The 27,191-nt window shown below is 41.2% G+C and overlaps 1 protein-coding gene across 2 annotated transcripts in view; it reads right to left on the reverse strand.

The window, feature by feature from the left end:
* Nucleotides 1-5,101: 5,101 nt before the first annotated feature.
* The window catches only part of METRNL (meteorin like, glial cell differentiation regulator), a 29,808-nt gene continuing 7,718 nt past the window's right edge, over nt 5,102-27,191 (reverse strand). For both annotated transcript variants that reach the window (XM_077327559.1, XM_077327560.1), the window contains 2 exons: nt 8,459-8,518; nt 5,102-6,169 (listed from right to left, as the gene is read on the reverse strand). In XM_077327559.1, coding sequence (XP_077183674.1) covers nt 5,841-6,169; nt 8,459-8,518 — 389 coding nt within the window. In that variant the 3' untranslated portion in view covers nt 5,102-5,840. The remainder of the gene's footprint in view (nt 6,170-8,458; nt 8,519-27,191) is intronic.

Raw genomic sequence — 27,191 nt, forward strand, 5'->3', positions numbered from 1 at the left:
ATTCTTTCCTTTATTTTATCTTCATACAAACCCGTGAGGTAGGTACGGTTGAGAATGTGTGACAGACCCAGGATAGTCCAGTGAGCTTCCATGGCAGAATATTCAAACCTGGGCCTTCCAGTTCCCAAGTCTGAAACTCTAACCAGTACACTGGCTTTAGTAGGATGGTTGTTTAAACAGTAGAAAGCAGCCAGTCCTAGGTGAGTCACGCAAGTCAGCAGGGATGGGCATGAATGATATTTTTGCGGTTTGGTTCAGTCTGAATCATGAACTAATATGCTGGTTTGCAAACCAAACCAGTTTGTGTATCAGTTTCTGAGCCATTTGAAGTTTCAACTCCTGCTTTCTGCTCCTCATAAAAAGAGGTGGGGAGCAGAAAACAGGGCCATTTAAACCCCTGCTTCCTGCTCCTCATGGACCATCACAAAAATACATCAAAATTCATGGAAGCTCATGGCAGTCCTTCCTTTTGTGAACATCATTTTGCGAACCACAAACCAGCCAAAATCTGTGATGAACTTTAGTTCACGACCTGGTTCATGCCCAAGCCTATAAGTCACATGGTATCAAGTCACCCATGGTTGCTGCCTCTGTCAAAGACCGAAACAATTTCAGAAAGGGCTCTGCCTTCTCCTCTTTTACTTACAGAAACCAAGCTTGAAGGCTGGCAATACCTTTGTGGCTACCTTGCATCAACCACTGAGGGTACTTGTTTCTTGTAGTTTTAGGTGCTATCATTTGAGGATCTTAATGCCCTAACCTTTTTAAAGGTTTTAGATTTTTCTCTAACCCTGGGACTTTTTTCAAGTGTGTATAAAATCTGGCTTGTCTGCCCATGACTCGAGTCCCACAGAATTTTGCCACGTTCAGAATGTGATACATTGATACTCTAATATTTCTCTCTTTTTTGAAAAAAGCCTCCTGCTCAAGTGTGATCTCATTTTAGAGTTTGCATCCTGAATGCTGCCAAATGCTGAGCCTTCGCAAACTTCAGCTCTACTATAAAGAAAAAGGGGAAATCTCAACAGATAATTAAAGTTTCTTTTTCATCTACACCCAAGTAAATCAGCCAACTAGCTCCTCCCAAGTATGCAGAAAAGCTATGATTCTCAATTCATCATCATCATGTCTTCTTTCACAGGTTGCAAACACAGCCGTGGATGTGTGTGGTGCTAAGCTAAATACGTAGGCAGAAGACACAGTAATTAGACAAGACATTGTAAAAGGACAGGGTGCAGCTTCATTGGTCACCCAGCAGGGCTCAAGATCAAAACTATACAGCTTCCTCTTAAAGATTTGTTTTAAAAAGCTAGGCTGTCTATTCAATTACTACCCTCTCAGTTCCTCCTTCGCATACGCTATAATTTTTATGTGTGCACCTGCCAGTATTGGAATAATAGGCATGTAGCCATGCGTGTCAGCAATTTAAGAACTTCCCACTCAAGAGAACTTGCTGTGTGGCAAAGCATAAAATGTAAAGAAGACAAAGACCTTGGGGACATTGCTGACAGCTGAGACACAACTGCCAGTTGAGTACGCAGCATGGCTAGCAAAATCCAAAGGAAAGCCAACCTCCAACAAAGGTTTATAACAAAAAAAATGTGTGAGGTTCCTTCAAGTCACATAGATGCATTAGGAGTAGACTGGAGCAGAATTTTAAAAAGTATCCTTTCTCTCTCTTTTTTTTAAAATAGGATTTTGGAAAATTGGGAGGAGTACCCCTTATTGACACACATTAATCAAAGAAAGTGTTATGCAATGGATCTTTAAACAGCTACCATTATTTCATCCAAAGACCATATACTCCATTCTTTTAGAGGACTTTGTTAGATATAGTTTACATCTCTGGAACAACTCAGCATAATAAACAGTAAAGTTTTCACTTCTTCAATTTCACTGTCATATTTTTTCCTCAGGTTCTCATGCTTCCCTCGCCTTTCACAAAGTCTAATTCCCACCTTGAAGTCCTGGTTTGGGTAAACTATAGTTTACCACTAACATATAAACTAGATGGAAATTATGGTTTCCCCCTGGTGGATGACTGGGGGGGTAGGTGGGTTTTCGTGGATGACTGTGGGGAGGTAGGAGGGTTCTCGTAGCTATATGATACTTATGACAGTTGTGAGACTTTTAATTTTAAGGATTAGGGTTTTTATGGGGATTAAGTTGTTACTGTAATCTGCCTTGAGTCCCTGAAGGAAGGCGGACTATATATTCTAATAATAATAATGATAATGATAATGGTTTGTGCTTGCCTTCCAACCCATGATAGCTTTTTCTGGTTTAGAGTGCATGCACAAATCATTGGCTTCTGAAGTTGGGGGTGCAACAGCACTCTATGAATGCCAAAGCTTTTAATTGATGTGCAAGAGATCTGTTGCTTTGGAAAGCATCCTGCTCATATTCAGACTCCAAGAGAAAGACTCCACTGGAGATTTGGGCTCCAGGACTCCCCACTGATGTCTGGAATAGATTCTGGGATGCTGTCTCAGATCAGCTACAGAAGTTGTTGCTATGAAGTGTTCCTTCAGAGTTGGCTGAAAAATATTATATTGCACTTTGGGATATCAACATACCTTAAACCTAGTACAAGCAACATCTAAAAAGTTACCAGGACACTACAAAATTATTCTCTAGCAACACTCTTACAAATACATTCTGACCCGATTTCACTTGTTCCAAGGTAAAAACTCCGTAATGCATAGGTACTCCAAAATCTAAAAAGTTTCATTTTATAGAATCGGGAAAGGGGACAAGACAGGCCATCTAGTTCAACCCCCTGCTCAATGTAGGATCAGCCAAAACCTTTTTAGTATTGAGAAATCCCTGAAACATTCTTCAGGCTTTAAGAAAACCCAGATATGATGTCATCAGGCGACGCCTCCCTGCCACACCCCAGGAAGTCACATGTTTGCACTGTGTATGGCATCACTAATAAAATAAAATACTTGTGAAATACAAAGTTAGTTTTATTTTTGTGTGAACAGTATGCTAAGCAGCAAACTTATCTGAACAAAACAAGGAAGGGTTCATCTCAGCTGTTATAAAGGCCACCATGCAAAGCAGACATTCTCAGGGGAAATTATCTATATAGTTTGGAGATCTGAAACTTTGGGAGATTTCCAGACCCCACCAGGAGGTTGGCAATCCTATTTTCTCTTCCCAGGGCAAGAGGAAACAAGGGAAGAAAGGAATCCGTGTGCAGGCTTTGCACAGTCCTTGCACTGGATCCAGGTGGAGTAGCTCTCAACTAGGGATACAAACCTCCAGGTGGGACGTGGGGATCCCCCTGGAATTACAGCTCATCTCCAGATGACAGAGATCAGTTTCATGGAGAAAAATGTCCAATTTTCCCCTCCTTCATCTCCCCCCCCCCAAGGCACACAAACCTGCCTCGCTGCTAAAGCGGCAAATGCCAGATTCCACCCCCCTCCCACCTTCAGGCCCCCTGAAAAGCTCATGGGCCTGTCCTGCTGGTGAAGCAGCAAACACCTGATTTCTCCCCATGCCCCCACCACCCCAAAGTCTGACGAGCGTGCCCTGCCACCAAAGCAGCCAATGTCCAATTTCCCCCCTTTGCCCCACCTACCCCAAAAGCCTCATGGGCCTGCCTTGCTGCCAAACCAGCAAATGCTAGATTCTCCCTGCTTCATGCTCACCCCACTGGGAAGCCTTACAGGCCTGCCACCAAAGCAGCCTGATCCACTCTGGAGCCACCCCCTTTTAAGAGTAAAAAAAAAAAAAAAACCCTTACCTCCAGCTGCTTCACATGCAATGAGCCTTGGCAAGTCAGCAAGGATGTTTATGGTTAAGGCCCCTCCCTTTCCCACTCTCTCCAAGCGAATCACTGGCCATTTTGGGAGGAGGGTGGGTTAGCATAGCCATATATGGTCATTTCAGCTGTACTGAAAAAACCTTTTTGAAAGTATTTTAAAGTTTTTTCCTCCTAATGTCATGAAACCCGGGGGGGGGGGGGCAACCATGAAACACGAGGGCTTCTTAAAACCCCAGTTGAGAAATCCTACTCTAAAGCAACCATAGATATCTGTCCAGTCAGTGCTCGAAGACTGCCAGTGAGGGAGAGTTCACTACCTCTTTAGCCTATTCCACTGTTGAACTACTCTGACTGTGAAAAAATGTTTCCCTCATATCTAGTTGGTCCTGTTCTACATGTAATTTAAAGCCATTACTGCCAGTCCTATCCTCAGCTGCCGATAGGAACCTCTTCTAATTGGCAATCTCTCAAATTCTTTAAGGGAGCAATCATGTTCCCTCTCAACCTCTTCTCTTTGAGGCTGAACATTCCCAAGGCCCTCAGCCTTTCCTCATTTTAAAAAGATAGGTCAGCGTTTTAGCCTTCGTGGTAGGAGAAAATATGCCAAGACTATGGGACAATACCCAGTGAGGGTTATAAGACCAGGGAGGGGGTAAGACTGGTTCCCTGTGGTTAAATGGTAGCAGACTTGCCAGATGGTGTAGGATGCCTGTGTCCAGTGGGCACTTCTCTAGTACCTGTCAGCTGACCAGTGGGGGGTGGGAAATAGCAGCAAATGGGGGGGGGATATCATCGGAATCTCAGTGCATTGATGTCACTGCCAGTGCATCCAGACATGATGTCAGAGCAATGCTAGATGATGCTGGGGTGCTGTGGCATTTCGCCAAAATGGGAGTTATACCTAAATGCCAGTGCTTCCCCAAAAACATGTTGATGTCACTCCACATGTGTCCAGAAGTGGTGCTAGTGTTACCAGAGAAATCATTACATTTCCATCAAGGTTCCCTTGCCACCAGTATACACTGGTGTAGCTACCAAAAATGTTGCCATTGCGCCTTTGGTTATCAAATTGCGCAAAGCTAATGTTGTTATGGACATACTCTTAGTTTATATAAGATATTAAATGAGGGACAGTGAGACACTCTCTCAAGAGCAGTGAACCATTCTGGGTGTTAATAGTTTACGACTGAGACCTTGACTTGTGCACAGAAAGCAGTTCAGGATCCTGAAGCACATCTCAATACTATGTGTGAACGTAGGGTGAAAAGAGAATGAGCTGTAAGTGACAACCAGGTAAGGATGAAAGAATAATTACATCAGATCAAATCCATGAACTTTTTTTTTATTTCTCTGGAATGGAAACAACTCACCAGCCTGAGCAAAAATTGCAGGTGGTAACTGTACATTCTCATATATTTTTTTTAAAAAAAGGAAAGCAAGTGTTTGGTTTCATAAATTTCTGTCATAAGAAACAATTTCAAATTGTACACCAAGCTTTTTACAAAGCATCAATGTTAAGATGGTTTCACTGGCATCTACCATGATTTTGTCCATTTTATACCATGTAAAAATGCTACATCTGCTTAAAACATTTTAGTATTACAAAGATACAAAGGTTCATCGGTCAATTGGTATTTTTAAGACATGGAGGTGATTTCATTTCTTTCTTTGTTTTTCTCCCTAAGGAAACTGCAAAAATAATTTAGTTCACACGGACAAAATGGGGGATTGCATTCAAGCCTTGGATCCTTTAAAATTCGTACCTCAGTCACTTGTATTAGCATAACAGTATCATCAGCCACAAGGATTGGCTTGTGTGGTTCTTGCATTCATAAGATTTTAGAGTTGGAAGGTAACTCAAGGGTCACACAGTTCTAGCCTCTGGAAGCAGAAACTCATCAACTGAAACCTTTCCTGATACAGATGCTCATCCAGTCTTCTTCTAAGAACTTCCCTGAAGGAGATCATTTCATTCTGTTATCATTCCACTCTGTTGTTAGTTTCCATTTAGATCAACGCACTTGCAGCAACTATGAATTAGTTCTGGCTGAGCCTCAAGGGTAACCTACTGATGAAGAATGTCTGGGCCAATTTCACATGGATTTAGCCCTTTGTCCTTGGCCTCTTTGTACATCCTTTGGAAGTCTTTGAAACGAGGGGCACAGCCTAACCTGGCCTCCCCAAAGTGCATGTGGCCTGTGAAGAGGAAGTCTCCTTCTCCTGGTTTCACCCCACATTGCAGCAGGGTCTTGATCTGTCCTTCCCAGGTACCAGTTTCCTCTACAGGTTTGAAGATCTTCATTTTCTGCCTGTAGATTCTGTTCACGCTCACATCAATGACAGAATCTTGCTCTTCCTCCTCATTAATTACATTTTGAATGGTACCTCTGACAACTAGGGAGAAAATATACCGTTAGATTAGAGAATGTTGCATATGCAAATTACCAAAGATTCATAATATACTTAGACACCAACCATTCCCATCCAATTAAGGCATGATCTTTAAAAACTTGGGTCACCAAATTGTCAAAATACCTTAGATGTTAGGTATTTCAGAGCAAATTGACAAAGAGATTAAAAAAAACCACACTTGATATTCTATTCAATTTGAGTTACCAGAAATATGAGTAGGGGTATACACAAAAGAGTCTGTAGGCTCTGACTATTATTCCCACTAGCCATCTTGATCACCCACACACATAGTACAGTACCTTGACTACCCAAGGAGGCCTAATTATTCTATTAAATTTTTATTGAATGGAAGAATGTATCAGTTTTGTTCCAGCTTTCTGGGTACACAGGATGACATGAAGCTGCCTTATACTGAATCAGATCCATGGTCCATTGAAGTTAATATTGCCTACTCCAATCGGCACCAGCTCTCCAGGGTCTCAGGCTGAGGTCTTTCACATTATCTCCTAGCTGATCCTTTTAACTGGAGAGGCCAGGGTTTGAACCTGGGACCTTCTACATGCCAATTCAAATTTCCCTTCCCTCACAAGAAATGATTGCAGAACAAGATCAACTGGGGGAGAGGGAAACCATCAGCTCATTCTAGAATATCCTTTATGGTCCCCCATTCTGGAGAATATTTTCTGCACAAAAGCCTTCAATATCAATTCCAAGAATTACCAAAGCAACTCATGTGTGATCTTGCTGGGTATTATGGGGGAGGGAAAGAGCACAAATCATTGGCTTCTAGAGCTCCATCTGCTACAAGCAGCCTTGTGCATTTCCAGGCTCCATGAAATATAAGAAATTTAGTTATCACCTGTGCCAATAAACAATGAGCTATCTCCATTTTTGCAGACTACAAGGAAGTCATCCTACATAAGTTAACATCAAATGGGCAAGTGGTGTTAGGAAAATTAAATCCTCATAGCAAGGCTAAGAGGGAACATTTCAGTTGCATTCTATTAATGGCCCAATAACATTAAAGTTGAATTCTCTGGCACTCTGCCATGGAGAAACACTCCTAGCAAGCAGCCACCTGTCCAGGCAACATTTTCCATCAAGGCAGGCTTAGATCAATCCTACTGCAGTCTCTGAGGGTTACTTCCATTTACTCCCATTTACACCAATAGTGGTGGAAGGTATTTATATCTGCAGCATATGCCCAGGACCAGACATGCCCAGCTGTTTCATTACAACATTTACTGTAAATTCCAAGCGTGGGAAAATGACTTTAATGTTATTTTCCTCTTTATGATAGTTAAACAGCCACCTCACAAGTAACTTCAGGCATAATTATTTGTCTCTTGGGAGGCACCGTATAGATAAGAAAATACACCTTTTTTTTGGCCCAACTATAACCATAGGTAATGTGCAGACTTTCAGCCCCTCAATAGTCAAACATAAGTTTTCCCTTGAGCAAAAGACATTCAGTGCAATACAACATCAGTAAGCTACATTTGTTGCCTACTCTCTTCTTAGATAACTTGATAAAATGGAAGAAGGGAAAATGCTGTGAGCCTCTCAGGTCCCCACAAGGGAGAAAAGAGGGGTATAAATGCAGTAAATGAATAGCTGAGCTGACTAGGGCTATTTTTACCATCACAAGATTAAAGGCCAATTTTTGTGCCTCAATTTAAGCAGCAATTGTTCAGGCAATTAGTTAAAATTCTGCAGCCATAACATAATCCCATTTCTGACCAAGGATTGCTCTCATATTTTGTTATATCTGGCACATGTGGGGAAAGACCCAATTTCATCTCCAGCATAAGGCTATTACTGAACACATCCCCCTTTTAATATGCTGATGAGCACCACTTTTGCCCATCTTTGATTTTTGTCAGAGATCTATTTAGGGGCATCAAGAGAAAAATTTCTATTGCCTACCCTCTACAAACCTTTGAACTTCCACCTCCATTCATGCACTAGGTCTGCCTTTGTCCACTGCAGAAGAGCATTAGCCAAATACAATGGTTTTAATTGAAGCTCTTCAGAGCTAAAATCCATAACGCACCCCCCCCCCCATTCCCTTTGTTGCTCTTGGACACACTTTGTTTACTCCAACGGGAAGGGAAAAAAGGTCTCCTTGTTTGTTAGGATCTGAGGTTTTCAGACTGTTTGTGAGGTTCTCCTCAGGACAAATCCTGCAGATTACCACCATAAGGGAAGAATGACAATTTAGAAAAAGATGGCAGAAGAAAACAATAGCAAAAGAGATCAAGTGAAACTTACCGAAGTCACTAGTGCAGACAGCCAAGAGCACTTCTGTATCACTGCAAGGTCGGCAGGGAGCTAGAAGACAGAAGGGCCATTTAGTCCCCTGAGAATATACATTCCAGGAAAAAGCAAGTTTTAAAAAAAGGTCTTAAAGCTTCAAGCCTTAGGCACCACTGAAAACTCTATGCAAGTAGAGAGTTCACTGAAGGTTAACTTTCCTTTTAAAAAAATTAGTTGATTTTTAAAGAAAAGATATATAGAAATATCTTCCTGAATTCCAAATTTTCTTGGCTATGGGGTTAGTATTTTCCGGTTATCTTCTGGAAGATCTTTCTTCTCTTACAAATACCTTTCTCCTAAATCGGAGGTTTGGAGAATCAAATAATACGGAAGGAGCAGAGAGATGGTGAGTCCTTAGTACTTGCTGTGGTGGCAAATTTTGCCAATGGCACACCTGCAGCTGGTTTTCTAGTACCAAACATCTTTTTGATGTTTTCTTTGCAAATTTAAACCAAACTGAGCAAAGAACCTTTTAACATCTTTTAATTGCTAGATTGCTATTTGCTCATCAGTGAAATGAAAAAGACTGGCAAAGGGTTATTAAAAATCAAAGAGTTAATCTGGACATGTATATATCAGTAACTGTTTGGACATTTGTCTGTCTGTCTCTCTCTGGCTACTGAAATTTCTCTGAACAACAATTATCTGGCACACAAAATGCAGAGCTGTCACAAAAACAAACATTTCTGCAAAGCAGACTTGTGTACACCATACTTTCTTCACACAACCACTTAATGGAGAAGAAAAATCAACTGCAAATTAATGTGAGAATGACCCCCACAGTTACTTTGGTGGCAATTTAATGAAAGAGTCCTACAGAACTCAGGTTCACTGAAAAGGGTTTTTTTTTTTTTTTTTTGCAAACCAGGATCATATGCACATAATACTTTTAGGTAGCTGGTCCACTTCTAATGTTCTAAGAAAAATGTATCAAAGCTACACTGTGCTGCAAGATACAAAGCTGACATGTGTGCCTGAAAACAAGATCAAGTGGAAACTCAAGGCCAGATCTATTACTGCCTGGAGAACTGCACAGCCTGATAACACTAGAGACTCTATGCTAATCTAATCAAGGAAAGAACGTAACTGCTCTTTGTACCCTGCCAGCTACTGCTGCCGAGAAGGTAGTGCTGTTAGAAGTGCAGATGCTTCTCTAATACCCTATTCAGCAATGGAATTCCTTTCCCCTCAGAGGTCTGCCCTATCAAGCAACATGCTAATTAAATCTACCCACTGGAGGCCCAGAAATGAGGAAGGAGAAGAGGAAGAAGACCTCCTTTGTCACCCTGAAGCATCTGCATCCATCATAAAAATGAAAACTCATCATCTGTGCTATGCTTCCAGGCATATTACAAAAGCAGAATCTACAACAGATTACTGCGATTTAAAAATGTATAGTAGTTACAGCAAGTGTTGAAGTGTTTAGATAAAATACAAGAAGGGAACTATATCCTTCACTTTCCAATCATGATCCAAAGCATTTCATTAATACATTTTTCCAGTTAAGGAGCAGTGCTTCCTAGCCCTAAACATATTGAAATAAAGCTGCCTTTTTCAATCTTTGGATCATGGAAGAGACCCTGAAGTATTTTTCAGGCTTCAATGAGCCCTGGAACTGGGCCAGAACTGATGCCAGCTGGCCACACCCAAGGAAGACTGAGGGGGGAGAGAAAACAGGTGGCTTGAGGCAAGAATAGGCATTGAGGCTCCACCCCATTATCCAGGCATGGCAACCATGTGAGAATACCACTCCCAGGTCAATGGACATGGTTGGATCCCCATGTTGACAGCAATGCTGGGTATAGCTTGTGGCCAAGTCCGTTAAGGCAGGATACAGTAGAAAGGCCAGGGAGCCCCTGAACCCTTGAAATAAAGAATGTTATGTGAACTACATGCTCATCACTCCATTCTGCCCTCAACATGCTCAAAAGAGAAGTGCTGATGAGGAAATCATAAACTAGCAGGATACATTGGCCTAAGATCACCAATACACTGATGTTGTATACTGCATGTTCTAATATCTTACACCAGGGGTAGTCAAACTGCTGCCCTCCAGATGTCCCTGGACTACAATTCCCATGAGCCTCTGCCAGCATTCGCTGGCAGGGGCTCATGGGAATTGTAGTCCAGGGACATCTGGAGGCCGCAGTTTGACTACCCCTGCCCTACACCTTGATCATAAGAGGAGATGGCTGGGGAGGAAAGAAATTGAGAGGGGGGGGGAAAGACCTTCCTTCCCAGTCAGTCTGCTTAAACTCCCATTCTCATGGCCTGATTAGATAGCATTCTCCACAACTTGACAATTAGCCATGCACAGAAACTTTGCTGTGAAGGAAATGCAAGTTAACTGATGTATACTTCTTTCAAATGCAAGGCTTTTGATAGGGCTCTAACAGATAGGGCTCATTGGATCAGAAAAATGGTTCACTGGACCATGGGGATTTCATGATTTAAATAAATGTTCAGCCTACCTTGTTACTTTTTCCACAAGTTGAGAGGAAAGGGAGGGCATGCAAGTACCTAAGACTCTTCCTGGACTGGGAGTTCTCCCCAGAGAATGATGTCTGACTAGACTAATATAAACATTTCATGGCTTAGTTGGTTCATATAATACTTAAAACGTTTAAGCTTCCTCTTACATAGCATAACCATTCAGTAACATAAGACCCAAGAATCCCCAAAGGCAGCCTCACAGAAGAACTGACCCAGCCTCCAGGATTTATGTCTCCAAATCCAACCAATTGCTCCAGTCAGATAACTTATATACAGCTCAAAAGTTGGTTTAATAGGATTACAAGAAAATGCAACATGGGGAAAAGAAACTTGCACATACAAATCTGCCTTGTACTGAATCAGACACTTGGTCCATCAAAGCCAATGTAGTCCTCTCAGACTGGCAGCAGCTCTCCAGAGTCTTGAATAGATTCTTTCACATCATCTACTACCTGATCCTTTAACTGGACATGCCAGAGAATGAACTTAGGACCTCCCACATGCCAACCAGATGCTCTACCATTGAGCCATGGCCCTTACCCTCCTGAATGGAGAACTTGTCCCTCTTTAATACAATCCTGGGGCACCCAAAATTGCTTTCTGGACCCAACACCTTGACAAGTGGCTCTGACACTAAAGGAAGTGCCCAGAGAAAATATGGAAGCGGTTTGTACATTCTCTTGTGCATTTCTGGTGTAATATGTTGAGGAACAAACATCAAGGGCTCTTGCATACAGGAAAGTGTTACTTGTTAGTGTGCAATGTGCATCACCATGAGGGTGTTACACGACTTAGTAACTTCTACATTGCACCGGATGGGAAAATGAGGGTCTGCACGTTACTTTTAGTTATGTCTTGATGTCTTTGCTTTTCAATAGAACTCTTATGGCAAGATAACAGAAGAGCCAACAACACACACATGTGATCTGTAATGAGAGGAAGCTAAAACCAAACAGAACTCCTGATATGTGCAGTTCAGAAATATTCAGACTGGCCAAAAAAAGTTCTTTGTGTTTAAGCATTGTCAGGAGAAGGGGGGGGGGGTCCTATGAAGAGTACTGTTCTACATTTTTATATTGCAAGTCATCTCTTACAATTAAAAATGAAAAGCATATACAACACACTCCACAATAATCTAATCAGCAAGAGAAAAAAAGCAATTTCACTGCGTTTCCAAAACCCGGATGCTAGCTCTGCTAAAGAGACCATGGCATAATGCTGGCTTTGTGCATGCTTGCTGCCAAATCAACTGGGAATTTCTTTGATGGGGTATCATGACCTGAAGTAACCCAAGGCAGCCCTTACCCCCACTTGCCACCCCTTGACCTCCACTGCCAACTAGCACATCTGAAAGCCTTCTATTTAATTCTCTACAGCAGTGCGAGGGGAAAGGGGGACGAGGACGGAAGGGATATTTTTACACTGCCTCTTGAAATGGCTGCCTTGAGTCATTTGCCTCCAAGTCCCTGTTGCTTCTGAAGGTTCTGGCAATAAGAGTTGTCTATCCTTGGTGTCAATCAATAAGCCTACAGATACGTATTTCCTTCAGTTGCTCCTTTGTACGTGTTAACAATGCCTCAGGGGAAAATGTACTCAAAATCCCATTGTATCCTCATATTTGTTTTTTTGCCCAGGATTGACCCAAGAGTAACCAACCGCATCGCACAATGCTAACTATATATTTGTTACTCTCATAATATAAACTAACTCACCTAATAGTGATTTCTAAACATTGCTACTACAGCATTTACTCTAAAGGAAGGTGATCCTAAAAGCAACACAACCGTTTTTTTTAAATTACTAGAAATTACTGTAATGGGTACACAAACGTAAGACAACCACTCTCTCTTTGATAGCATATCTTGGAAACATAGAAGGACATAGATGGGAACCATGCTCTCCACTGAAGGGTCATGGGGTTCAATCCACTGAAACTATCACCCGTTGTGCTTCCAACAGCTGACCAAGGAAGAAAAAATATATTTTCAAAGATAACAAACGTGATAGGTTTTTCAAACCAAAATATTTTGTGATTATACAGCAAAGGGTGCTCTTAACATGAGATAAATGGACCCACAGAGACACAGTAAGAGACTAAGTAGCCATTAACGTCTCTCTCCAGCAATATCCAGTTTCTAATGATACTAAGAAGAAGCTAAGAAAGCAGTAAAGGAAATTTATGTTTCTTTTTGTTCTGGGGCTATATACCAGGTTTTATGTCCATACCAAGCTTTTTTTTCTTGGACCACCACCATTTTAATTCCATCTTCCATGAATTTGTCTATTCCAATAATATAGTTAGGGGGAAAATTACAATCAAGGGAACAGAACGAACTAGTTTATCTCATGATTATACTGCAAAGCTGTGTAAAAATTATAGGGAGCGTCAGTCAGGAGCAGTCACTCTGGAAGCCTGAAATAATACAGCTTACATGTTCCTAAAATTGTAGTATTTGCTTTTAAGAAGTTGACAGTGATTTTTGCCCCTAGTTATATACATGTAATCACCACTAAAGTCAATGTAACACATGCTCCATTATCAGATGCAGTTTTTACACATTTTAAAAAAATCAACAAAGCTACTTTGAAACAAAATCTAGACAAAGGCAAAGCTGTCGAGCTATTGGCAGTTGTTTGGATACCAGTGGTCAGGACTTGATTATATTCATTATGGAAGGAAACCTATTCCAATGCGAACTGTGTTTCTATAATTACACAGGGATTCAGAAAGTCCAATTTTCCCCAAGGTTGACAACAATTATGATCAAATCGGGCAGGAATGAAAACTTTATGTGGGGAACTATGAACATCTGGGAATTGTTTTAGGTAGGGTGTATGCAAGGGCCAAAAAAGCCACAACTGAAGAAAAAAAGCGATCCTTGTACTAAAAAACAAGAGAGCACATGTTAGAGTGGTTCTAATGCTACAGACAGGCATTTTTCATGGCCATTTGGTTCCTTTTAATATTCCAATTAGTCACAATGGTCTTGTTTTACTACATCATCTTTTGTTGGTTTTACGCTTCTTAGATCTTGAAATGTTCTGTATTTAAGATTTCTTGTTACATTTCATACTGGAAGGTATTTTATGAATGTTTTATTGATGCTTTTATGAGTATTCTGTATTTGTAAACAGCCTTGGGAACTGTTATGGAGAACAGAGAGGAGCTGGCTTTTTACAGCCTGCTCTTCACTACCTGAAGGAGTCCCAAAGCTCCTTTCCCTACAACCGATACCTGGTGAGGCTGAGAGAGCTCTGAGAATTGTGACTAGCCCAAGCTAGCTGCATGTGGATGAGTAGGGAATCAAACACAGTTCTCCAGATTAGAGTCCACCACTCTTAACTATACTTATGGCAAGAAGGTGGTTCAGATATAGGATGAATAAATCTTAGAATTTGCCTCTGAAGGCTAAAAGTGTGCAATATAAATATGTTAAGTGAAAGTACTAATTACAACAGGGAAAAAGTCATTTATTTTAAACTAGACTTTCTATTTATAACTCAGACACTTCCAAAATTAATTCAACAGTTTGTCTCTTGCAAGTGGATATAACTGTTTGGATAAATAAGTACATCAAATTCTATATTAATTAGTTTCTCTGACCACTGAAAATTGTTTGCATCCAGATGTTAGGAACAGCTTGTTTATAAAATTAATCTAGCTTAGTTGTGTTTGCCCACAACACCCCTCCCCTCACACATGGAGCAGCACGGAAAAATGTCTGGTTGTAGAAGTTTCAGACTCAAACGATGACAGCTGGGATTGTGGTGTTGGAGCCATTTGGAGCAACATTTAAAATAAACTATATACAAATACAATAAATTCAATAAATCTATATATGGCAATGCAAGGTAAGAGGCAGTATCTTCTTCCATAATGTGATAGGAAACACTAAGGGCTATATGATCCTATTACTATTCCTCCCCTATTTTGGACATTCTTTAGAAGCAACAGCAAGGAAAAAAAAATATTTACATCACACAAAGTGATCACCAAAAAGTACAGGAAGATGTATATATTCCTCCCATAACAAGGTATCCACAATGTTTCCACAATGAAAAACTTTATGGGATATTTTAGTTGGTTCATTTATTCCTTGCCTTTCTCTCTACAGGGGGTCCTATATTGGCTTACATCATTCTCACCTCTTGCATTCTACTTCTCAAAGCTTTCAGAGACTATACATCACTTCTTCATCTCCAACCAGATATGAATCTTCCATATCGGTACATCTTCTGATCCTCATTAGTTGATCACATCAACAAGTTCTGAAGTTTAGATGGCAAGTGAATTTTAAAGGCCCGAGCCACCCACAAGCTCAGAATTGAAACACTAATATAGTATATTTAAAGGATGAATTATGCTGAATGTCCTCTAGACTCTAGGAGAATTCCATCAGAAATCAGAGCCACTTACAACTGAAGAAAGCTTAAGAGTTCATTGTAGGAATCCTGGAATTTTCTGATATAACTGGAGCCCAAAGAAAACAACATCTATTAACAAAGCCTAGGTGCTCTCAATGGTTCTTTTAGATTTGAAAAAAAGTTTATTAATCTCACATTCCTTTTCATTTGTTTTAAGGCTTATGGCTTTTCATCATAGAAAGAAAAGGCAAAAAGAAGCAAAGAACTCCTTTCTTTTTACATATTTATCATATAAAACTATCCCCAGCATCCTTAGACTTTGCTTGCCAGGTTATAGCATTTCATTTACAGTTAAATGGCTTTTTAGAAAATATCAATAGTCAAGAATCCCATATACAGGAGCTTGTTCCAAATCCAGGAAATGGAGGAAGGTGAACAATATCCTTTCCTAGGAAAAAAGTAGTACAGCAACAGGTCCAGAACTTGGACAGGGGAGAACTGGTTTCAGCACCAATGCTGTCTTAGCTTGGAGATTATGAGCAGGCCACCCTCTCTCAGCCCAACCTACTGCACATGTTTGCTATAAAGGATTCAATGGAATAAACCCTTTAAAGGGACCCAAATGAGAGAAATGAAAGGAGTCAGAAATGAATCCCATATTTTATTGGTGCAGACAGATTTACAGTGCACTGCATACTTGAAGGGGTTTTTGAAGGCTCTATTAAACGGCTTCCAAGAAAAGATTAAACTGGGGCAAAGCCCAATGGAGACTTGTAAGAAAAAATAAACCCTCTTTGGGTTTCTTTTGGTTTTATCAGGGCACACACATAAATCTCATAGCAACTTGTGAAGCAGTCATTAAAGGTTCTACCCTAGCCCCTCCCTCTTGGATTTATGTTCATGACAAACCTTATGTGCTTACCCCTGCTTGACTTATAAGCTCTCCAACTAAATACAGGCCACCAACACTTGATAAGTAGCCACGTTCTGCTATCAGTTCAAGACAATAATAAAATGCAAAAATAAAATGGTGATCAAACACTGAAGCTGGATACTCAAGTGATGGAATACTAAACTATTATAATAATTTGTCTACTGCATTTTCCTATCCAGAAAGGAAGACGTAAGAGGTGGAAGATTACACCAGCAAAACCTCCAGTGACGTATTGATTCTACCACTGAGTGCTACAACAGGCATCTAAAAGACTGCATTCATCTTGATGTTTCACAAATCCCACAGGCCTAAAATAGTCCAATACTGAACTTCACTCATCTACTTATTTGCTCACTAGAATTCCCACAGTCCAGCAATGTGCTTTAAACCATCCATCTCTTTTCAGCATCTATTTTACCTTCACAGTGAAAGGCTTAACTAATTGAGTTAAATGGTCCTGCATATACACTCTTCAGGCCATAAAAGAATGTCCTGCCAGGTCAGACTAAAGTCAGCCTCATCCTGCATTCTTTGTAATAAACCCAGCAACTATGTGGTCCATTGGATATTGGTCATCATCTACCCCCCCCCCATCTACTTTGGTTCATGCAGAGTGCCAAAAGCCGCACCTCCCATTCTGTGTCCCAATCCAAAAGTGTGTTGCAAAGCCCATCAAAGTGGGTCCCAGGCCTTTCCTATGCAAACTTTGTTGTTTAAATGGGCCATCATGCCAAGAAAAATGAATGTGTGGGTCCCCACAGCAAAAACAGTGAGGGATCAATGGTCTATAGAATCTCAAATTGTAGAAAAGGCAGGAAAATGAAACAACTTGGGTTTGCTGCTGTTCTTCCAACTTTCATGCCAGTATTCAGCCACTGAATATAGGAAAGAATTCTGCAGTCAGGTCATATTATTTGTCACTTAGGGTTGCCGCAAACCTTCTGGCCACCGACGGGATAAGACTGACACCATATGCACTATTATTCCAAGGCAATGACATGAAGAGGAAACACCCTAAATTAATTCTCCTCCACTTTCCCATAAATTGTTAAAGTCACAGCACCCACCAACACCTTTTCTGGGGCCCACTATGTTTCCTTAGAAAGTGGGTAGGGTAAAATCTTGCTTTGACACCAGTTGCTGCCAAAGCACAAGGGTCTTCACTGTGCAATTGAAAGCAAGCTGCATATATGGCAAGAAAATATTGTAAAGCAATATGTTCATTTACAAAAGCACCATGCTAAATACAGCTTCAGACTGAAATGTTGACACATTACTATTAGAGTTATGCATTAACTTCAATCCCTGACGTTTTGTGGCTGGCTCTGCCTCTTGTAGCAGCCGCTTAGCAGCCGCACCCCCCACCCTGTGCCATAATTCCAAAGATGCCCAAAGACTCAAAAACAATGGGGATCCCAGACCTAGGTCAACCTCCACTTAAGAACATCTACGCCAGACTCCTTTTTGACAGAAAGACCTAAGAGTGGTGTTATTCTGGTGAGCAAGTAGTGCTTCACAGGAGAGAGGCTCAGCTCAAGCACCCTATCCCTTCATACTTGTGAAACTTATCAAGTTCTTATCTGGTATTCTGCTCCAGCACAAGAATAACTTTCCCTTGCCCTCTGGTATCAGGACAATAAAACCTAAGAGCTGGTGTATATTAACTCATGCTGGAAAGCTGCCAGGAAAGTGTTTCAACCCCATGTGGAATCCAGATCAGAGTGGAACCGAATTAAATGACAAGGAGCTGGTTAAAGCTAAACTTGGAAAGTAAATTAGTGAATGAAGATCAAAGATTAAGGCAGCCTTTAAAATATCTAAGCAGTCCTTGTCTGAGTTATGTTTCTAAAAGAGGGCATAGGTGCGAGAAGGCATGGATTTTAATTTATTTCAGCTCCCCCCCCCCAATTTAATCTTCAGCAGTTTATTGCAACAGCTGGAATTGTAATCAAGGAAACCTGGAGTGTGTAGTTGAATTCTATACTGCCACTGTTGCTGACTAAAGGCCCAGTCTACTATAAATTCTCTTGTGCAAGCCCCACAGAGGAGATAAAAAATCCACAAGAGAAAAAGCTTGTGTAGCTCCTGTTTGATCCAAGAGGTGATGTATATACCTAAGACTATACTGTGGACCTCTCTCTTTTATCTTATCCTTCCTCCCAGGATCTCAGAGTGGCCAGTACAGAGTTAACCTCTCTCCCTAACTCGTGCAGTCATTTCATCTTTACAAAGCAACCTGTGAGGCAGATTTGTCCACTAACCACCACTCCTACATATCCTCTGGATAGAGATTTGAACTGGGTCTTCTCATTCCCGACTGGATACAGAAATCATGACTGCAGTTTTTTATTCAGAATTATGCATAAAATCAATTATTGGACTTTTTCTTATCCTGAAAGGAATTGGCCTATTTCCTTGTCTGAATGATCAATACAGATCAAGCTCTGTTTAGAGGAGACTGAGAAAAGGAACCCTATCTTCCTATATAGCTATTTGAAAACTGGGTACACAGTGAATATGAACAACCCAAGTTCTGGTGAAAGGTAATCAGAATGATGCAACTCCCCAAAAATTTGAGAATTAAGCAAGCTTACATTAATTTATTGCACAATACATTGTTGAAGAAATGGGAAATAATCCTAAATTGAACACTGACAGACTAAACTGAGAGGTCTGTTGAGCATTTCCCCTTAAATGTACCAGGGAAGTTTAAACAGATTCTTCAGTGACATAGCACCTCCTTTGACTTAACACTGTCAGTTCCACTTAGGTTTCTCAGAACCAGTCGTGAGTAATCCCAAGACACAGAGCCAATTTGTTGCTATTTAACGAAGTTCAAATTGCCAGGCATGTTTCTTGCCAATCACATGCTATATGTTACATTCTCAGCGAGATATAGCAAAACCCTAAGAAGGACCTTCTTGGGATACTCCAATGAGTGAGACTAAGGCCTGTTACTGTCAAGCTTTCTTCAAGAGGCCAATCTTAGATCTTCCAAGCTTCTAGAACTGCGCATGAGATAGGATCTAGGACTGTACAGGGAAACTTGGGCATCCTGTCGAATGACTGAAGGAACATGGTAAACATATTGGAGACCGCCACAATCTACCTTCCCAGGTTGACTTTAACTCAGATACTGGGTCATTTTCAATTCTCCAGTATTACTAACTCTGAAAAACAGTTCTAAATATATTAAGACTTTTTTCTCTATAATAAGCTTTCTTTTTAAAATTGTTCTCATATTGCCTCCTGAAAAACTCTAGCCAGTGGGAAACATAAACAGCTCTCTATTACTGCTAATTCTGAAGTTAGCTGGAGTCTGAGAAATTAGCATGCAAGAGATTAAATGAAACACACTGAAATGGCAATGACCATAATGTGAATACCCTTGACTGCTTTTCAGCTCTGGATCCCACCGTACCAATAGAAAAGTTGGATGTTCCTTTGGCATATGCATCCCCCCTCCCAATCCCCCTTTCTTCAGCTACACCACTAGTATCACAATTCTATCATCATACCTTTGACACTCAGTAAAGCAACATGGATGTTGAAGCTTTTTAAAAAAAAAAAACAGACTAGAACTATAAGACAACCAGCCAGGAAACTTCTTTTGTGAGCCATCAGAGATCCTCTTCAGACTTTGAGAACTTTCCTCTAGTACCATTTTTAGGCCTTAACTTTACATTGGATTAAATTCATGAGATTCTCTAACAAAGAACTCCATTCATCTAGCTGTTCTGAATATCAAGATTTGTTTTTGCCTATCTCAAACCATCCTAACATAAGTTTACCTAGTTTATCCAGGTCTGATACGCCCAGCAAAGCAAACCTGCCCCTACAAAAACATATGCTACAGTAAGCCAAGTTTTATCAAGGCATCTCACCACTGAGATACTCAGAAATTGAAAGGTCTCTTTGCTTGAGAAGTGTTCTTTCTCTTCATAACAAGAGCACACACAAACCCCTTTAAAGAGCAGCTCCCTTCTCAAGATACCCTACATTTCTACATGCCTACTGGCCTCATGTTCCAGCTGGTTCACATCACCTTTCCAAATGGCTATTCTGAAATGAGCACACATTTTACCAACCCAGTCAAGGAAACAAAGTGATTAGATAAGGTAAAGCCAGGGCTAGCCAGCTCAGAATTTACTGGGATACTTGTGTAAGAGGCACATGGTTAGATTTCCATTCCAGCATTTAATCTGTATCACATTATCATGTGCATTGGCAGAATCAACTTTTTAAAAAGATGCATGTATGCATGAAAGATTAACAAAAGAAAGCATCTATGTATTAATTTTAGCAACCTGTTTTGCTTCTATGGAATGGGATGCATGACTCTTGGGGAGGGCCAGTTTTCATCTTCTAACCACTGCGCCTTTGGGTGTAACCTTGCTTTGGCTCTGAAAAATATAGCTTTTTTTTCATCCCATGAAAAGGTCATTATGTGTCTTTTGGCAGAGCTCTGTAAAGCTATAGCAAGTGACTATTTGCTCACACATCCTTCCGCCCTTTCCTCTCCTGCCAACAAAATTAAAGTCCAAGAGAATGGACAAGAGATGAATAATAAAACAAGGTTCAGCTGGATGCCTACTTGACATATGAAAGAGAAACTGCATCTAGCAAGAAAGGAATTGTGTATACAAGCTGACAATTGTAGAGGCATGAAGGAACTTGATGGACATCTAGAGCATGTCCAGAGTACTCCCCCCCCCCCAAATCCCATGCACAGTGATACGGGGAAAGCATCCATCTCTTGCATGTGCCCCCACCCAATTTAGAATATAACAGGATCAACCAGATGATACATACTCAATATAGACATAATATTGTTCACTCAACCACAGCGAAAAGACTGGAACTAGGCTGTGCATTTCCACTTCCTCATATGTGTATCCCTCCCTTCCTCTTGCAAGCAGTACCTGTGATGCATGCCATAGTTATCAGAGCACAGAACTCCTAGACCTTACCGTTCACATTGCTCTTGGAAGATATGTTTGGTTCATGGGGATGTTACATTCAAATAGCCACAACATCTTCCAGTTTAGGCATTTGTGTTATACTGTGCACCTAACATACCTATACTGTGCACCTAACATACACTGAATTGCCAACTCCAGCTCAGAAAATTCCTGGAGATTTGGGGGAGTGCCTGGTGTGGAGAAAGAACTCACAGCAGGGATGCAATGCATTACACCAAAGCTGCCACTTTCTCCAAAGAAAATGATCTCCATCCCGGCATCACACTTTTCCCTAGGGACACCACATGCAGATGGTCAGGGAAGGGAAGGTTATCAGAAGGATCTTTCAATCTTTTTCTCCTTGTCACATATACCCTTGAACCACAGAGAAAGTGGTTTTCAGAAGAAACATTCCTCAGAAGAAATTAAAACAACTTAGTGGAAAAGGCTGGATATTGTTCTTGCTTAACTCAAACCATGTTTGAATGCAAGCATTTATAAAATTGTTTTCAGCTAGCTACTGGACACTAAAATGTAGGAAACCTATAAACCAGCAGAACCTGCCTTACAATGAGCAGATCTCATCAAGATAAAAAGAAATGTTAGTTAAAGTTTGACTTGCCTAATACAGAGCAACCCCTGAAGGAGACAGGGTCTTATATTTCTGAATTCCAGTAAATTAAGTTCACAGATCTTGGCTAAGACACAAGGAAACAGTTTTGCAATGAAAAACTAAACCTAGGAGTTAAAGCACTTTCAATACATGCAGGGATCTCTCACAGAGCAAAGTGCTTTTCAACATGAATAAGAGGATTGGAATCCTTGCTGAACAGCTGCAAAGAGAGATTGTTCAAGCTCAGTGAGAGACCCTAACTTTTTTTTTCCCCTCCCCCTAAAAAACAGAGTTTGAGGCAGCAGGGGGGAGACCTGTTTCTTAACGTTACAACTGCTCAACAGAAACTCCCATTTCAGATTAAATTGTATAAGCAATGTGTGAGAAAAAGGAACACTGGAGGGGGAGAAAGTCCCTTTCTGTTGGGAGATGAAAGTTTAATGTTGGCACCCATTGGAGGAGCAGCTTCAAAAATCAGCTCTCTCTTCTAACATCTAGTACAACTTACCACCATTCATGATGCCCTTAAGACATGCTTTCCCATGACACCATAGTCACCAACTGCAGCTAGTGAAGTGGGCTTGAGGTGCAGAACTACACATTTATCAAGGACATAGGCAGAGGACAGAAACTGAGGTATATATAAGCAGGGTAATTCAAAATGGTGATACAATTTTGCCAGCTGCCCTGAGAGCCAGTTTGGTGTAGTGGTTAGGAGCGTAGACTTCTAATCTGGCATTCCAGGTTTGATTCTGCACTCCCCCACATGCAGCCAGCTGGGTGATCTTGGGCTTGCCACGGCACGGATAAAACTGTTCTGACCAGGCAGTGATATCAGTGCTCTCTCAGCCTCACCCACTTCACAGGGTATCTGTTGTGGGGAGAGGAATGGGAAGGCGACTGTAAGCCGCTTTGAGCCTCCTTCAGGTAGAGAAAAGCAGCATATAAGAACCAACTCTTCTTCTTCTTACTTGTAACTTGTAGAAAAGCACCTAGGATCCTGCAGGTGACAAGATGCAACAGGTATTGAGCCCTGACCACGGCATGAGGACGCTCCAGTTTCCTGAGAACAGGTGGTCTTAGGCTTTCTGTATGAATAGGGCTTTCACTGTAAATTCTAATGCAGCCCCTCTGAAGTCCTTTTCTTATAGAAGGTGGCAACATTCACTGCTTCTATCCACATTTATATACACATGACCCACATACATAATTTCTGATACTATCATGTGCTGCATTTGTCCTTCCTTTTTAAATAACACTGCTGACATGAGGGAACCAGGTGTTTACATCAACTGGCAGTGGCCACAATCCACGTACATAGCAAATACTCAAAGAACCTCCAGTCACAGCAATACAATGCTGGAAAGTTGTCACAAAACCATACATCAAACAATATAGTGAACCAGCAAGACACATTAACACTGGGAATAAATAAGACCTTTGTTGCCAACTATCACAAATCTATATTTTCATCAAGTGTTCCAACTTCAGCAAAGGGATTATCACTCAATGGCAGAACAAATGCTTTGCATTAAGAACTGGGGGAGAAGAAGAAGAGTTGGTTCTTATATGCCGCTTTTCCCTACCCGGAGGAGGCTCAAAGCGGCTTACAGTCGCCTTCCTTTTCCTCTCCCCACAACAATCACCCTGTGGGGTGGGTGAGGCTGAGAGAGCCCTGATATCACTGCCCGGTCAGAACAATTTTATCAGTGCTGTGGCGAGCCCAAGGTCACCCAGCTGGTTGCATGTGGGGGAGTGCAGAATCGAACCTGGCATGCCAGATTAGAAGTCCACACTCCTAACCACTACACCAAACTGGAGGGGAGCTGTACCCCACTTTTCACTACCCAAAGAAGTCCCAAAGTGGCCTTTCCCTTTCTCTCTCCACAAGAAGATATCCTATGAGAGGTGAGGCTGAGAGATCTTCGAGGAAACACTGAATGGCCCAATGTCATCTAGCTGGCGCATGTGGGGGAATGGGGAAACAAAACCAGCTCTCCTAGAGGCTGCCACTCTTAACCACTACACCTAGCTGGCTCTCAGGTCCAAGGTTTAAACCTGGGTATCTCCAGTTTCAAGGATGAGATATGTGAATGTCCTCTGCCTGAAAACCTAGAAAGCCTCTGCCAGTCATAACAGATAATACTGGCCAAGGGTCTAACACACTGTCAGACAGCCTTGTATGTGTGTGTATGTATCTATATATATGACAGCAAGTTTACAAACTCACACACAGAACAACCCTTGAAGTGAAGTTATGGTAGTTTTCACCATAAGTTTGAATTTACAGCATGCTTCCTGCTGTGGCTCCCTTTCTAATGCTCCCATCTTCTCCAAGGTGGAAAAATAAATCTGTAGCACCAGCTGATAAATTGCTAAGGTAGGGGAAAAAAGGCTAAACCAATAGATTTAGAGACTTGGGTTTAAAGGACAGCATTCATTTACAGCTCCAAGAAACTTGCTTGGGAACTTTTTTTTTCATGGCTCTATTTGCAAAGCCCAGATTGAGCAGGATAAACTAATAAAACACTGGATCTACTAATTAAAACCCCAGCACTCTGCCAAGTACTACCAGCTTGCCGATGCACACTGCAGTGTCATGATTCTGTTCTGTGCAGAACAGGTTGTTAAAGTATTAATGAGATGACTGGCAAAGCTTTGATCATAGCCGAATTAAGAAAAGGCCAAAAAAACGAAGGTAGGCTTCAATAATGTCATTGGGGTTCAAGAAAACATACAAGAATTTGTTCTGTTGATGAGAACAAGATGACTATGGGGGGGGGGGGGGGTCAGACTAACAGGAAGATGAGCTGAAATGCCATCAAGGCTTTATCCCCTTTTCCTTTTGGTCCTGTACTTTAAAACTGTAAACTCATCATTTGAAAAGAGAGAGAAGTGCCCCATATTTCTTAGGCCAAGCTGAACACAAGCCTACCTTAATATATGATTTTAAGGCCAGACTGTGCACCTACGATTCTAACAGAACACCAATAGGCTTTACCTTCCTCATCTGGTGGTGGCCAACAACCCCATGGTCTTTTCAAGACAAGAGATTCTTTCCATGGAGGCTCAGGTCAACAGAGTAGCTCAGCAGGTGTTTTTGCATCTGCATCAGGTTAAACTACTAGTGCCCGATCTGGCCCCTGATAACTTAGCTGCAGTCATCCATGCAACGGTCACCTCCAAACTGGACTTCTGTAACATGCTCTTCCCTTATACCTACTCTGGAAGTTATAGATAGACCAGAGTCCTCACCAGAATGTTGTGGATGGTTCATATGCACCCTCTTCTCAGGTAACTGTATTGGTTCCCAGTGGAGTAGTGGACTCAAGGTGTTGGTTTTGACCTTTAAGCCATGCATACCTGAGGGATCACTTCTATGAATATGCCTCTTCCAAAAAGCACTCTGCTCTGCCAGTTCCAACAGGCTAGTGGCCCCTCAGTCAAGAGAAGTCCTCCTGGCCTGAACCAGGACCAGGGCCTTCTTGGTCCTGGCCCCCACATGGTGGGACGATCTCCTAAAAGAGACATGTGCCCTATTGGAGCTCATCGAGTTCCACAGGGGCTGCAACATGGAGCTATTTTGCCGTGTATTTGGTTGTGGCGAGGCTACAAGTAACATCTAGGAGCCCTTCCCCTTCATAACACCCTACGATAAATGATCATTCAAATCAGGCTGGAAATTATGATGAGGACCACAGTTCTGGGATAGTTAAACAAGTATATTGTTGTTCTGTTGTATTACTGGTCTTTAAATTGTTGTACACCACCCTGAGACAGTTGTACTGAGAGGTTTTTAATCCAATAAATCAAAATCAGAATAAATCAACTCAGATTTTCAGAGGAGATTTACCACTGACTGCCTCTGCACAGCAATCCTGGACACTTGTCTCCCATCCAAATACTAGCCAGGGTTGACATCTAGGCTGTCTCTCTCTGTAGGGCTGCAGTGGTAAAGTGGTGGACATACATGCAGAATCTCAAATGTATTATACTTTAAAAATCAAAGTGAGGTATTGAAATAACTATTTACATTTCCTGATGTGTGGGGAGAAATAAAATAAAAATTACATTTAACAGCTGTGACTTATAATAAATGTTCACAGAAAACACAAAAGAAACATTATGTGTAACATAAGGCTCACATTATGCTACTAAAGTGGCCCTTGGGCTGAACCTTGCCCTTAAAGAAGCTTACTTTAGATCAAACCGATTTCCTTTGGAACACAGGAAGCATCAGGGTTGACGAAAGCCCTGGTAGAAAAATTTGAGATTCAAAGATACCCAACTTCACAAGGCTAAGGCAGGCAGTGGAAAAAAATTGTTTCTTCTGAGATAGCTGTAATGACAAATGCACCACCTATCAGCTACTGAAGGTGGTGCAGCCGCATGTAGCAGCTGAACTAGATCGGCACATTGCACATAACAAAGTCACCAAAAGAAGACATCTGTAATCACAGACACATTGAACTGACTTATAGAAAGCCACAATTACTTTGAAGAGCAGTAGATCCCCCACTTGGCAAAGATTAAGAGTTCCTGATGCATAAATGGATGCTGCCTTTTCAAAAACAGATGACTGCACAAGTTTCTTAAGTGATACAACAACATGGTGCTTTTCATTCTACTCCATTAAAAAACTAAGCAATATCAGCTGTTCTTGAAAAGCACTAAGTCTGGGCTCTGAAAACCATGTACTGAAGGCTATCACGTTGACCTGTCTCTGTAAACTTGCCCAATAAATGCATTTGTCTAAAATTCCCACTGCACTCGTTTTAAAAGTGATGTGCTATCAGATTCTCTTATTTGTGTGATACACATAAGTAGTTTTGTGGACAATCTGCAAGTTCAACACAGTTTGCAGCATAAAGATGCAGAACTTTGCAAAGAAATAGTTTGGCAATGTTGGTTAGTGTTTCTCACACTAACACATACACATACACATTTATTTATATTTATACTCCATCCCTCTTGATCCAGTCATCTCAGGGTGCGTTACAATGGGTGAAGGGAGTTGCCACCTGTTTAACAGTGGTTGTTGCGCCACTTGCCTTTCTCAGCACAACAGGTATTTGCAGCATGACCTGCATGCATAATTCTCACATACAGGCATATGCCATTTTCTGCTTGGAAAGGATATTCCTGTAGGAGGTTTATCATGTGAAGTAGCCCTAAATTCCTAAATGAATTTCTTCCTTCCTTCTGAACGAACTTAGTGCTACTACCATGATTTGGAACCTACCTAACAATTCTAACCTGTACAGAAAGTAAAGGACAGGAAGCAAGCAAGCAAATGTATTGGTTGAATGTCTGATGAACATC

This window comes from Paroedura picta, chromosome 3 (assembly GCF_049243985.1).
Source record: "Paroedura picta isolate Pp20150507F chromosome 3, Ppicta_v3.0, whole genome shotgun sequence".
NCBI lineage: Eukaryota > Metazoa > Chordata > Lepidosauria > Squamata > Gekkonidae > Paroedura > Paroedura picta.